The 15315-nt window shown below is 36.8% G+C and overlaps 1 protein-coding gene and 1 non-coding gene across 7 annotated transcripts in view; one reads left to right on the top strand and one right to left on the bottom strand.

Moving 5' to 3' along the window:
• Nucleotides 1-15315, top strand: part of TBC1D19 (TBC1 domain family member 19) — a 162626-nt gene that overhangs the window by 68694 nt on the left and 78617 nt on the right. For 4 of the 6 annotated variants that reach the window (XM_057547469.1, XM_057547470.1, XM_057547471.1 and 1 more), the window contains 3 exons: nucleotides 543-606; nucleotides 1770-1822; nucleotides 5728-5838. In XM_057547469.1, the coding sequence (XP_057403452.1) occupies nucleotides 543-606; nucleotides 1770-1822; nucleotides 5728-5838 (228 nt within the window). The remainder of the gene's footprint in view (nucleotides 1-542; nucleotides 607-1769; nucleotides 1823-5727; nucleotides 5839-15315) is intronic. The other 2 variants (XM_007168459.2, XM_057547467.1) reach the window with 2 other exon arrangements.
• On the bottom strand, nucleotides 983-1098 carry LOC114236135 (U5 spliceosomal RNA). The gene has a single exon (XR_003622152.1). It is a non-coding gene; the product is annotated as a U5 spliceosomal RNA (small nuclear RNA).

Raw genomic sequence — 15315 nt, 5'->3', positions numbered from 1 at the left:
GTTGGACAGGATATAGTGAATGTACTTTGGATAATATCCAAGCACAAGTCACTGAAGGCACCAGAAGGATGGTGTAAAAAAAAAGATAAATTTATAGAAAAACTGTCTAAATATGTAGTATTGTATAATATACTGTCTTGCATATAGGAAGATGATGCTGCTGACTCAAGGTCACACTCCCTTGGCCAGCCCCCCTTGCAATGCATTTCTGAGATTGCTGGATGGGGTAAGAGACGTAGTATGTGGCTGAGGAGCAGTTTTTCTTTGTGAAATTTTACTAGCCAGCACAGATCATTTGCCTTCTATTCTTGGACTCATTAGCACCACATTGTAACTGAGCCACTGAGACTACGTATAATGTAATAGTTAAATAATGTAATTTAAGTGTAATTCCCTAAAAAAGCTAACCGTATGTAATGAAATTATTTTTTCTTGTGTTATGGTAGCTTATTTAAGCTTTTAGATAAGGTATTGATTCTTATTTTTCGGCTGCATTGCTTAACTTCACAAAACAAAACCAATTTTAAAATTACCTTTTTTAGAGGCCAGTTGGAGAACAGAAAGAACTTCTCAATAAATGGAATGAAATGGGAACTGATGAGCCAGGTACATGTAAAACTCTTTTCAAAATGTGGTAGTGGGAAAAAAAAATTGCCTCCCTAATTGCGAATCCAAAATAACAATATTAACAATTTTTTTGGAAAGATAGCAACTTTCCCTCTCCACTAATTTACTATCATCTGATTTTTTTTGCTTAAACTTCTACTTTGCAGTTTAAAATTCCTAACTTTGGTCAGTGTTCTCCATTATTTTGAGGATATTTAAATCAGTTATCTTTTTTTAAAGCAGCAGTTGAAAACATTTTTATAAAAGAGTAAATTAAATCATTCAGTGGATTTCATAGACAAATCTTTTTCAAACTTTAATTACATTGAGATGTTAAAGATGGATTAAATGTGGAAAAGTTTGTTTTTGTTTTACTAGTCCTGCCAAAGCAAGGCCTCAAAAAATTTATTAAACACTCAGATTTGTTTCTCTCCACGAAAATCTTTAGTAAAAGGCAAGAGATTTATTTGATCTGAAGAGAAACCAGAGTATATGTGGAACAGTTTTAATACTTCTAAAATGTTTTTAAGAATTTATTTTGGTTCATTTTAATGTTTAAAACTGAGTCAATCAATTTTATAAACATATAATGAGTGAGAACTCTAAATTTACTATGATAAACAGATACATATATAAAATTGTGTAGGTAGACATGTACATAATTCCTCACCACTCCTTCTTAAAAAAAAGTTGAGGGGGGTGGGTACTGGGCAAGCAATTGTGCCATATTAAAGGGAGCAGCGTGTTACAGAAGTTCAAAAGGGAGAACGGTTCAGTACAACTACAGGAATTCACTAAGAATGCATTGTTTGTATTCTAAGTACTTTGAGAATTCTCATATAGAATTCTCTGTTCTCATATAGAACTTTCATATTATACTGACATTGTTTTTCAATTCAACTACAAATAATCTATTACAAATTTATCAAAGGGGGGGACTCTTTATTTCTGCTAGAGTATGTCATCTAGGCTGTCAAGGGAAGGGACTATCTTTTTATTTTTATTGGCCCAGTACTTAACACAATGTATGACAAATAATGGATACTCTGCAAACGTTTGAATTAATCTAGCTGAATAGCAACATATGAAAGAATCATTAAAATTTATTATTAATAAGAGTTTTTATGTTATAATTGAAATTTTGTTTTAATCTATCTTATTAATTCTAGATCTAAGCCTTTTCAGGCCTGTTTATGCACCTAAGGATTTTCTCGAGGTAGGTTCTATTGACTAAGTATATATATATCTATTAATGAGGTAAAAATGCAAAAGAAATGATGGTATAAGAACATCTCCAGGCAGAGGAATCACCATGTAAAAAGCCCCAGAGCCATTGAAGCGGTGGAATAACATGATTATATTATATTTGGAAATTGCTCTTGGAAAATACATTGGCGTGTGGAAAAATTAGAGGGAAGTAAATCAGGAAGATTTGATTAAAAAATAGTGACTGTAAATCATGTAGCCTGCTTCCTGGCACATATAGGTGCTCAGTGAATTGTTTCCTTTTTTACTTCCTCCCTGTTCTAGTAGTTCAGGCAAGGCATGATAAAGGTCTGAACTAAGAGAACAGCATTCAAAATGGAAAGAATTCAACAGACTTGAGAGATTTTAAGGAAGATTTGGGAACCGATTAGATCTAAGGAGTATGAGAAAAAAAGAAACAAACGTAAAGATAACCTTTAAGTGTCTAGATTGGGTAACTGGGCAGAGGTAACTTGCCCTTGAGATAGAGAATACAGGAGGAGAAATAGGTCCATTAGTGAAGATAATGAGCTTAATTAAGTTTGAGAGGCATATTGAGCATTCAAGTGGAACTCTTCAGTAAGCAGTTACAACTCACTAATTATTTTAATTCACCTGTCTTTGATTCCACTTTTTCTCTTGTACCTTACATGTAATCCATCAGCAAATCCTTTCAGCTTTACCTTTGAAGTATATCCAGAATCCATCCACTTCTTACTACGATCATTCCTATTTCACTGGTGCAAGCAGCCATCTCTTGTCTGGACTATTTCAGTAGCCTCTTAATTGCTCTTTCTGCTTCTAAGCTGCCCACCTAGAATCTGTCCTTTTGTTCTTAGCAGAGTTTCTAGAGGAAGAGTTGTAAGTACAATTCTGAAGAAGCCACTCTTCTGGTATCCAGTGGCTTCCTATTTCCTTCTACTTAAAAACCAAAGTCATGACAGTGGCCTAAAACATCCTGCTTGGTCTGTTACACCACCACCTCTCTGAGTTCATCTTCTATTACTTTTTCTCCTGATTTGTTCTACTCCAGCTATTTTAGCCTCCTTGCTTTACCTTGGCTTCCGCCCATTTGTGAGGGCCTTTTGCTCCTTGTTTTCTCTGCCTGCAGTGCTTTTCCCCCAGATGCTTGTGTGTACATTCCCCTCACTCCTTATGTCTTTGCTTAAATGTCACATTCTCAACATAAAGAATATGGTCAATAATATTGTAATAACTTTATATGGGTACAGATGGTTACTAGACTTATTGTGGTGATCATTTCACAATGTATGCAAATGTCAAATCACTTTGTAGTACACCTGAAACTAACATAATATTGTATGTCAACTATATTTCAATTATTTTTTATTTCAATTAAAAAAAAGAACATTCATGGAAAAAATTCAAACACGTACACACACACAAAAATGTCGCCTTCTCAGCAAAGCCTTCCCTGGCTCCCCTGGTTGGAACTCCTTATAGCCCTTTCCTACTTTGTTTTTCTCCATAGCATTTAGCATCATATAACATACTATTTTCCTATTTGGCTTATTGCCTGCCTTATCCTATTAGATGGAAGTTTTGTTCACTGCTGCAACAATTACAGAGTCAAGTCAGATAACTGCAAAGGCTCAACAAGACTTCACCCACAAGGATACACCCACATAAGGCTTTCTTTCAGCAAGAGAAAGAAAATACATGCAAATACAAAGAGATAGGAATTTCCAGACATCTCCCAGGCCCCTTTCTCAGGTGCACAGGATGCACTTTGTCTTTGGGTTATGAATCTCCAAGGTACATTCAAGATACTTCGGTCTTGGGAGTCGAGGCACAAGTTTTCTGAGGGGTCTTTTATACCCCACTGGTAATTCAGATGTAAACCAGCAATCTGTACATTTTTTTCAATAAACAATGTAAATAAACTGATATGGAGTTCCTCCAGGGGACATTAAATAGCACATTATAAATGACTAGTTAGTGCATTTTACCCCATCTTGGCCAAGGGTTACTACTAGATGTCCAGGTATCCCTGAAGATAAGATAGAGCTACCATAAACCAGCTGCAGCTGCAAGCTGATCCTATCCTTAACTGTTCTCTCTCCAATAGGTAGAACAGTGCTTAGCACATCATGGCTCAGTAAATGTGTTGAGTGAATGAGTAAACGAATGATTGAATCTTTCACATTTTATTTTTATTTCTTTTCTGAACCTGTTGTCTCTGATACCAGTTTGCCAGCATAGAACATTGTTAGAAATTATTTCAGGCCTTTAGAATTGTAAGCAGTATCTTTTTAACTTTGAAGAAAAATTACTTTGGTTTGAAACTGCCTTTATGGTTCTAGCATTATTTCTCTTAGCTTATTAAAGATTTCTCCCAAACTCTTTCCTTTTCTAGCACTTAAATTTCATGTAATTTTTTTATGGTTGTCTTTAACTATGTTTTCTCCTTAATAATCATAGTGTTCTGTGGCCTTCAGGACTGTTGCTGAATTGATCCGTTTATTAGTCATGCTGAGATTCTTCTTTAACTCAAGCAAATGTTCTATAATCATTTCCTTAGTTATAGTTTCTGCTTTTCTAATATTTTCTCTTTTCTATTGCCCACATATTCGTAGTTTCTTTTTCTTTTCAATTCTGTGTTTTTGAGTTTCCCATGCAAGTATGATCCCTTATTTGTGTAATTAGACTAAAATTGTGTTATTCTATATTAGTCTGTATTTAACACTGTTGATTCTTTGCTAAATCGTTTTTCTTTTTTTTTTAAACAAATACCTTTGATATTTTTAGTTTCAATTTAGTGTTTGCAATTTTAGGAAAATCTTTTGGCCTTATAGCATATTCCATTTTATCAGCCATTAGTTATCAGTTTATGAATGCCTTCTTCAGATATGATAGTGTTTCTGTCATTCTAATCTCCTTCCTTGGATTCTTGGTGGTTTCTTTCCCTCAACAGTTTCAATTTTTAAATATTTTTGAAATTATTATTATTCTCTCCCCAAAATGTGTGTTGTTAGAAAAATAAGAAAACATATGTAAGAAGAAAATTTAAAACAATAATTACTCATAATGCCATCATACAGCAATAAATACTACTATACTGTAACTTTTTAATTTAATAAACATATTGTGATATTAATTGAGGCATATTACACTGTATTTTGTATGAATTAAACATAATTTATTTAGGTAATTTCCTCTAATGGAATGTTTAAGTTGTCTCATGTTTTTCTGTTTTATAAGAGAACAGTACTTCCTTGATGTTTTTTTCTGCACTATCTCTGCAAACAGCTTTAATTATTTCCATAATCATACTGAAAGAAGTGAGATTCCTAGAGTAAAGGCTGTGCAAATATCTAAGGTTTTTTTTAATCTAGTTAATTTTGAAAAATATATAAATCCGTCTTTCTTGTTAGCTTGGCTTCTGAAAAATGTTTTTTCCCTTTGGGTTTGGCTTAGCGGCAAAACCTTATGATGTTATTCACTGTCTTTCTATAAACCTTGTCAGTATCTGTTTTTGAAAGAGTTAGAGTCGGTTCTGAAATTTTCCCTGGCAAATATTACAATCAAGCAATTTAAATTTTTCTGTCATTTTCCCTGATAAAATATTATAATCAAACAATTCTTTTTACCATCAGAACGTTTTTCTTTCTAACTAAATTTTTAATTTTTTAGTTTTATATGGTAGATCATCTGTTGGAATATTAAATTAAAAACATATTTATAGTATTTTAACATTTTAATACAATTTTATAGTTTTCAGAATGTAATTAAAGTATACGCATAACCCAGATAGTTTTTAATCTTGTGATATATACTAAGATTATTACTGCCAATTTTATAAGTGTTAATAGTCAATAAAGAAACTAACCAATTATGTTGGATTTGTTTTTAAAGGTATTAATTAATCTTCGCAACCCAAATTATGAAAATGGTGATTCTCATAGTTTCAGGACTCATTTGGGTTTAATCCAAGTTCCTCTAAAAGTAAAAGACATCCCTGAATTGGTAAGTATAGGCATTTAAAAATAAATTAACATATTTTAGAGGGCAACTATTAGAAATATATTATAGTGCAGCATATATCTAAAGCAGTAGGACAATCTGCTCGTTAAATAAATGAATAAAATGAAAAGTTTCTTTTTTATTGTAAGTATGTTGTATAGAGAATGAGTTGCTTTGCTAGTAGGATTAAAGATGAGCTTTCCTTGACCTATAAATGCTTTTGCTTATTTCTTATTTTAATAAACAGCATAGATTCATAAGACAGCCTTGTTGGAATTTGGGTGCCTGATGTCTGGCTATAAAACTGATTGAAACAAATTGTGAATTTTATAAAAAAATTTTTTAAAGAATGTACATTTCTGGGCTTCCCTGGTGGCACAGTGGTTGGGAGTCTGCCTGCTAATGCGGGAGACACGGGTTCGAGCCCTGGTCTGGGAAGATCCCACATGCCGCGGAGCAGCTGGGCCCATGAGCCACAGCTGCTGAGCCTGCGCGTCTGGAGCCTGTGCCCCGCAGCGGGAGGGGCCGCGATGGTGAGAGGCCCGCGCACCGCGATGAAGAGCGGTCCCCGCACCGCGATGAAGAGTGGCCCCCACTTGCCGCAACTGGAGAAAGCCCTCGCGCGAACCGAAGACCCAGCACAGCCAAAAATAAATAAATAAATAAATAAATAAATAAATAAATAAATAAATAAAATAAAAAAATAAGAGCAGTCCTTTCAAAATGCAAATCCCACACATTCATTTAAAAAAAAAAAAAAAAAAAAAGAATGTACATTTCATTTAATTCACCCAACCTTTATTAAGCTCATAACATGGTGAGACACTGAGGGAGATAAAAGAACATAAGATGAGTTAAAGGCTGTCTTTGCTCTGGAGACTGTCACATTTTGATAAGGACATTAGTTTTAAAATAGAGTAATTATAGAAAGGTGGGAAGATTTCCTGATAAAGGAGTTAAGAAATTACCATCACTCCTTCTTTTGTTAATTACCCCAAAACGATAAGGAGCACAGAAATGTAAATACTGTCTTTGATGAAAGTAAGAAACAACTTGTAACTCTAAGCTTTAAAGTATTAAGATAGAGAGCTGATGGGAGAATGAAGAATGACGCAAACATGAAGATGGTCAAGACTTAATGCCTCTAAAAGGTGGGAGGTATGGATGACAAGTGTGACAGTAATCAATTTATTATCTTTCAGCTCCAAATCTACCTTTTTAAAAAATTGACGTATAGTTGATTTACAATATTGTATTAGTTTCAGGGGTACAACGAAGTGATTCAGTTATACACACACACACATATTCTTTTTCAGATTTTTTTCCATTATAAGTTATTACAAGATATTGAATATAGTTCCCTGTGCTATACAGTAAATCCTTGTTTTTTATCTATTTTATATATAGTAGTGTATATCTGTTAATCCCATACTCCTAATTTATCCCCCTTTGGTAACCATAAGTTTGTTTTCTATGTCTGTGAGTCTGTTTCTGTTTTGTAAATAAATTCATTTGTATTATTTTTTTAGATCCCACGTATAAGTGATATCATATAATATTTGTCTTTGTCTGGTTTACTTCACTTAGTATGATAATCTCTAGATCCATATCTATTGCTGCAAGTGGTAATATTTCATTCTTTTTTATGGTAAGCAATATTCCATTATATATATGTACACCACATCTTCTTTATATATTCATCTGTTGATGGTCACTTAGGTTGCTTCCATGTCTTGACTGTTATAAATAGTGCTGCTATGAACATTGGAATGCAAATATATTTTCGAATTAGAGTTTTTTTCTTTTCCTGGTATATGCCCAGGAGTGGGATTGCTAGATCATATGGTAACTTTATTCTTAGTTTTTTAAGGAACCTCCATACTGTTTTCCAACGGGTGCACCAATTTACATTCCTACAAACAGTGTAGGAGGGTTCCCTTTTCTCCACACCCTCTCCAGCATTTATTATTTATAGACTTTTTGATGATGACCATTCTGACCAGTGTGAAGTGATACTTCATTGTAGTTTTGCAAATCTGCCTTTTTTGCTCTGTTTTATTATACTGGAGCTGGACCTTATAAACATTTCTTTTTTGCCAACTAGCTTGATGTTAGGCTTTGTCAATAGAGGATTCTGGAGGGACATTGCAAGACAATAGCAGGACAAAGGGACTTTCCATGTACAGAAGCCAGCAGATCAGCAAACAGAAGACCCAGTAGCACTCACCTTGGCAGCCCTCAGGCAACCAGCTCCAGCCTGTACTCTCTGGCAAGGTTTTTCTTCACCTCTGGTCTGCACATTCCTGTGGCAGGCATACCCTCTCCTTAAAAGTCTGAATCTCAGTCTTGAGGGCGTTGGGGGACCCTTTCCTGAGTTGTTAGTTCCTTCTTGGTTCACCCTCCTGCTTAGAAGTCATAGTTCCTTTCTGCATTTGCTAATTCTGTTTTTCCCTGTTCACATTTCTGGTATGGTTTCTATTTCTTGACGGGACTCTGACTGATACAAAAAGCCAGATGATTTTTCTCCCTTGAACTTTGGAAAGGATCAAGAATTGGAGACACCACATGTTATAGAGTCACTGAGGAGACATAGGGCTGAAAGTGGAGATTGTGTGAAAGTCTGTATCAGGAGGGGTTAGACCCCCACACTCTTCTCATCCTACGTATTCCAGTGACTCCTCCTCCCTCACAGAAGACCAGAGGTGTGTTAATCACTACAGAAACAGAATCAGAAAGGCTGTAAACTCAGTGACCTCAGACATAGAGCTGAACAGGAATGAGGCACGGTATTGAAAACAGAGGAATTAAGTGAAAGTTGACCGAATAGTGAACTAATACCCTTGTCCCCTACCACCACCACTATGCCTGACCAGTCTCTTCTTCACCCTCCATCAACTTTAGAATGCCAGAGAAAAGGCTAACAGAGATTTGGAGAACCCTTACAAGGGGGGTGGAAAAGAAAAAGAACCCTTACAAGGGGGGTGGAAAATTATAGCTGGCTGGCTATAATTGCTTCACAGTGAAGTCCACCACACTCTGCCCAGTTCTCGCAGACAGAGCTTCCAGTCAGTCGTTAATTGCCTCAACCCTAAATATAACTGACCAGCCTAGAATCTCCAGGTACTTGAAATCTTCTAATTTTAAAGGCATAGGTCAAAACTAAAACAAATAAACAAACAAAAAAAAAAAGAAGAAGAAATAGCCAGTTTAGGGAATGAGTGCTTATTATGACCACCAATAGTTATTTCAGGCTTGAATTTACATCTACACTCACAAGATACAATAGGCCAAAACCTGGTGTGAGGTTCATTTAGATTTGCAAAATGATACAGGACAGAAAACATGGCATGTCAGTATATCATGTAGATCTTCATTGGAAGTCCTTGCAGCCAACCAGATGCTACTTCCCAGCCCCACAAGGAATGCATGCAATTGGAAGTGCCAAGGCTACATAGGCACAGCATAGGAAAGTCTCATATGCAGTCGGAACTATTTCTTATAATGCACATGAGCATAGCTTCCAAGTCCTCTCAAGAGGCACACCAGGTAGCTAAGGCCTGTGTTTTCCATTAGATTTTTATAGTCCACTTACAGTCCTCCATTTCAGATGTAATTTACCAGTCAAGGGTCATATTTTTTCAGTAAATTATATTGCTTAGTAATATAGCTGGCTTTCCTCTCCACAGTTTTTTTGTGTGATCCAGTACATTTTCAGGTCAACAGTGCTGGGAGAAGGTAAACCCAAGGTTATCTTCACATGGACAAAGAGGTTAGCCTGTTGTTAACCATTTCTCCCCAATCGAAGATGTAAAGCAAACATTAATATTCTCAGAGAGAAGATATTACTCATTAAACAAGAATAGAATTTCATTAAAACAACAAAACAAAACATTAGAAAATGAAAAAAGAGCTTATAGGACTCAAAAATATGATATGCCAAAAAAAAAAAAATCAGTAGAAAGCCCAGGTAATCTCTATCAGAAGACAGAGCAAAAGCAAAAAAGCCAAAGAGATGAAAAATAAAAGGGAAAAGTTTTTTTTTTAAATTAGAGGATCAATCCAGAAGGGCTAAAACCTGACCAACAGGAGTTCTAGAAAGAGAAAACAGAGGAATGATTAAAAATTTTAAGAACTGAAAGACAGGAATCTTCATTGTGAGAAGGCCCACCCAGTACCCAATGCTGTGAATGAAAGAAGACCCAAGTCACCTGAATAGGAGAAGACTAAAAACTTTTTATGGAAGAAAAACAGAGTATATATAAAGTTTCAAGCATCTGACTGCTCAGCAGGAAGACTGGAAGCCAGAAGATTTTTAAGTAAAGCCTTTAAAAATCTGAATGATTTCAAGCCTAGAATTCTGTATGTAACCAACAGTCAATCAAATGAGAATTTGAAATAGACATTTTCAGATGTATGTGATCTCAAATATTTACTCTTATTAAGGGAGCTATTGGTAGAAATGCTCCAAAACAAGATCAAAAACAAAAAGAGCAAAACAGAGGATCCAGGCAATGGGATTCCAACCTAAGAGAAGAACAGTTTCCAAAATGACAGTGAAGAGAGTTTCCAGGACAAAGTTTGTGCAACAGGACCAGAGCAGAGCGATTCCAGATTGGAGCAGAAGGTTGGAGGGTTCCAGGATGAGTGCCTGCAAGAAGAACACCAAAAGTAAAGATGATCTGACAGGTTTAACCACATGCAAAATTGTATTGTGGAGGGTCTTTTCAGAGTTGTTAAATGGTAGAGGAAGGAGGTAAGTGATTACAGAAAATTGCATAAGTGAAAAAATGGTTTAATTATAAACTGTATGAAAAAAATACATATTTTAGGAAAGGAAACATATTAATAGCATACTCCTTGCCTCAGCAGTGAATAATTTTTAAATAGTAATAATAATGTAAACTCTTAATATGGATTTAATCAAGAATTGATATATACTGATAATGTAATGATGGAGGGAGGAAAAGAGAATGTACATGGGCTAAAAATCCTCATTTATCATAAAAAACTTAGTAGATATTTGAAACTGATAAATTAAAAATTACAATATATACTTGTTACTTGAAATATGGGTGTAAATACCAGAAAAAAGCTGAAAGTGGTTGTTCCTGAATAGTGGGCTAATTATGATTGCATGTGTGTGTGTGTGTTGTGTGTGTGTGTGTTGAGGAGGAGTGCATAAATAGGGAACTGCTGTTTTGTTGTCATTGTTAAGTCTTTTAGCTGATTTGACTTCTATTTATTGCCTGTAAAGATAGTATAGTGTGGTGGTTAGGTGATTAGATTCTGAAGCCAACTAACCTGGGTTTAAATTCTTCCTCTGCCACTCACTGGCTGTGTGACCCTGGGCAAGTTTTTCTTAACTTTGAGCTTTAGTTTTCTTATTTAATATATGGACAATAGTATCTTTTTTTTATATAAATTTATTTATTTTTATTTTTGGCTGCATTGGATCCTTGTTGCTGAGTGCGGGCTTTCTCTAGTTGCGGCGAGCAGGGGCTACTCTTCGTTGCGGTGCGCGGGCTTCTCATTGAGGTGGCTTCTCTTGTTGTGGAGCATGGGCTCTAGGCGCGCAGGCTTCAGTAGTTGTGTCTCGCGGGCTCTAGAGCACAGGCTCAGTAGTTGTGGCGCATGGCCTTAGTTGCCCTGCGGCATGTGAGATCTTCCCAGACCAGGGCTCGAACCCGTGTCCCCTGCATTGGCAGGTGGATTCGTAACCACTGCGCCACCAGGGAAGCCCTGGACAATAGTATCTCATAGAAGTGTTGTGCAGATCAGTAAGTTAAGATATAAGTTATGGGTTGAATTGTGTCCCCCCCAAAAGATATGTTGAATCTTGACATCCAGTACCTGTGAATGTGACCTCATTTGCAAATAGGGCCTTTGCAGATGCAATGAAATTAAGATGATGTCTTACTGGAGTAGGGTAGGCCCAAAATCCAATATGACTGCTGTCATTATAAGAAAAGGAGAAGAGACACAGAAGAGAGACACACAAGGAGAATGTCATATGACAGGCAGAGACTGGAGTGTTGCATCTATAAGCCAAGGAACACCAGAGATTGCCAGCAATACCAGAAGCTAAGAGAAAGACATGGAACAGATTCTCCCCTAGAGCCTTCAGGAAGAACATGTTAATATCTTGATTTTGGACTTCTAGCCTCCAGAACTGTGAGAATGAGTTTCTGTTGTTTAAAGCTACCCAGTTAGTGGTACTTTTTGTACCACTGGCAGCCCTAAGAAACTTATATATAAATATAAAGCATACAGATGGTCCTTGGAAAATAGTAAGCAGTATATAACTATTAAACATTACTACTACAACTTTCATTAAAAAATAATTTTTAAGAAGTTATTTTTAAAAGATGTTAGAAGCCCTATTAGTAGCTGTTTATACAAAGTGATATGGCTGTACAGAAGAGGGAGTGACAGATTCTTTTCCTAGAGGTGGTGGGAGGTCTTCTCAAAGGTACTGCCATGTGAAATACTTTGAAGGAGTTTGCTAGATAAAGAAGCAGGGAAAGGATAATGTATGAAAAGGTTTAGCATGTGCGTAAGTGGGGCTAATTATGCCTTCTGTCTGTCTGAGGGGACCTGGAGCTGGTGTGGATTCATTCTTAGCTATTGGAGAACCAAAAGCCTGTGGCAAATTTTTAAAAAATTGTGACTATACCTAATGTCTGCAGGCATGAGGGATAGTTGTCTCCATGTTTCCTCAACCATGTGACCTGGTGATAATGAGTCTGACTTGATGATGCATGGTTTATCTGTAACCCTGATCTGTCTGTGTGAATACTAAACTTAGTGAGACTCAGTAAGTCTCATATGATGCCTCAATAGATGGCCCTCAAACCTAGTTCACAGTGTTAGGGTTAGACTTATCCATATCAAAAGGGACCCACGCAGCCTGGAGGTAGCTTTGGAGGGCAGGGGATCGGCGCAGGGAGCCTGCTGAACTCCCAGGCCTGATCCCTGCCCTCCAAGCCCCCTCCCCACCCGCCTTGGCCACATTGGTCTTTCGGGTCATAAGAGGGAGGCTGGGGAGATCAGGAGAGGCAGGAGGGAGGGGCCCTCCCAGAGGAAGAGCAGAAGAGGAGAGGAGAGGAGGGCGTTTGCCCCGCCCACTCAAGCCAGGAAGCCTGCTGGGCTCACAGGTGAGGTCACCTGCTCTCTGAGACCAGGGGAAGGGCACACCTGGGCCCCTTCTGTTCCTTGAGCCTAAGCCCCACGCCCCACAGCCCCCAGGGCCTTTTCCAGCCTTGTGGGTCCTAAGTATAGTCCCCACCCACTGCCCAAACCTTGCCCTTGCTTAGGCCCTGCACTCCACAGCCAAGACCTTTACCCCCGTTTTTTTTTCTTTTCCCTCCTCTTTTTCACTATTGCAGTATTGATGTATCTTTTGGTTGTTGATTCATCTATACTTTTATTTTTGTATCCTTTCTAACATATCTTAATTTCCTAGTCTAATTTGTTTTTTACTTTGCTATTATTCTCCTTTTTTTTTTTTTTTTTTTGCTGCCCCACGCCGCTTTTGGGATCTTGGTTCATGAGCCAGGGGTAGGGCCAAAGCTCCTGCAGTGGGAGGTCCGAGTCCGAACCACTGGACTAACAGAGAACCTCAGACCCCAGGGAATATTCATCAGAGTGAGATCTCACAGAGGTCCTCATCTCAGCACCAAGACCCAACTCTACCCAATAGCCTACAAACTCAGTGTTGGAAGCCTCAGGCCAAACAACCAGTAAGACAGGAACACAATCCCACTCATTAAAAAAAGAAAAAAATGAAATGGCAAAAAAATATGTCACAATGAAGGAGCAACGTAAAAACCTACACGAACAAATAAACGAAGAGGAAATAGGCAATCTACCTGAAACGGAATTCAGAGTAATGGCAGTAAAGATGATCCACAATCTCGGAAATAGAAATGGAGGCACGGATTGAGAAAATACAAGAAAAGTTTAACAAAGATCTAGAAGAACTAAAGAACAAACAAACAGAGATGAACAACACAATAACTGAAATGAAAGATACACTAGAAGGAATCAATAATGGAATAACTGAGGCAGAAGAACGAATAAGTAAGCTGGAAGACAAAATGGTGGAAATAACTGCTGAGGAGCAGAATAAAGAAAAAAAGAATGAAAATAATTGAAGACAATCTCAGAGACCTCTGGGACAACACTAAACGCACCAACATTCAAATTATAGGGGTCCCAAAAGAAGAAGAGTAAAAGAAAGGGTCTGAGAAAATATTTGAAGAGATTATACTTGAAAACTTCCCTAACGTGGGAAAGGAAATAGTCACCCAAGTCCAGGAAGCACAGAGAGTCCCATTCAGGATAAACCCTAGGAAAAACACGCCAAGACACATATTAATCAAACTAACAAAAATTAAATTCAAAGAAAAAATATTAAAAGCAGCAAGGGAAAAACAAAAAATAACATACAAAGGAATCCCCATAAGGTTATCAGCTGAGTTTTCAGCAGAAACTCTGCAAGACAGAAGGGAGTGGCAGGATACACTTAAAGTGATGAAAGAGAAAAACCTACAACCAAGATTACTCTGCCCAGCAAAGATCTCATTCAGATTGGATGGAGAAGTCAAAAGCTTTTCAGACAAGCAAAAGCTAAGAGAATTCAGCACCATCAAACCAACTTTACAACAAATGCTAAAGAAACTTCTCTAGGCAGGAAACACAAGAGAAGAAAAAGACCCACAAAAACAAACCCAAAACAACTAAGAAAATGGTAATAAGAACATACATATCGATAATAACCTTGAATGTAAATGGATTAAATGCTACAACCAAAAGACACACTGACTGAATGGATACAAAAACAAGACCCATATATATGCTGCCTACAAGAGACCCACTTCAGACCTAGGGACACATACAGACTGAAAGTGAAGGGATGGAAAAAGATATTCCATGCAAATGGAAATCAAAAGAAAACTGGAGTAGCAATACTCGTATCAGATAGAATAGACTTTAAAATAAAGACTGGTACAAGAGATAAGGAGGGACACTACATAATGATCAAAGGATCAATCCAAGAAAAAGTTATAACAATTATAAATGTTTATGCACCCAACATAGGAGCACCTCAATACATAAGGCATATGCTAACAACCATGAAAGGAGAAATCGACAGTAACACAATCATAGTAGGGGACTTTAACATCCCACTTACACCAATGGACAGATCAACCAAACAAAATAAATAAACATAAGCTTTAAGTGACACAATAGACCACATAGATTTAATTGATATTTATAGACCATTCCACCCAAAAGTGGCAGAATACACTTTCTTCTCAAGTGCACATGGAACATTCTCCAGGATAGATCACATCTTGGGTTACAAATCCAGCCTCGGAAAATTTAAGGAAATTGAAATCATATCCAGCATCTTTTCTGACCACAATGCTATGAGATTGGAAATCAATTACTGGAAAAAAACTGTAAAAAACACAAATA

The sequence above is a fragment of the Balaenoptera acutorostrata genome, chromosome 5 (genome assembly GCF_949987535.1).
Source record: "Balaenoptera acutorostrata chromosome 5, mBalAcu1.1, whole genome shotgun sequence".
NCBI lineage: Eukaryota > Metazoa > Chordata > Mammalia > Artiodactyla > Balaenopteridae > Balaenoptera > Balaenoptera acutorostrata.
Note: the sequence above shows the minus strand (reverse complement) of the source record. Positions and strands in the feature narration are given on the sequence as shown.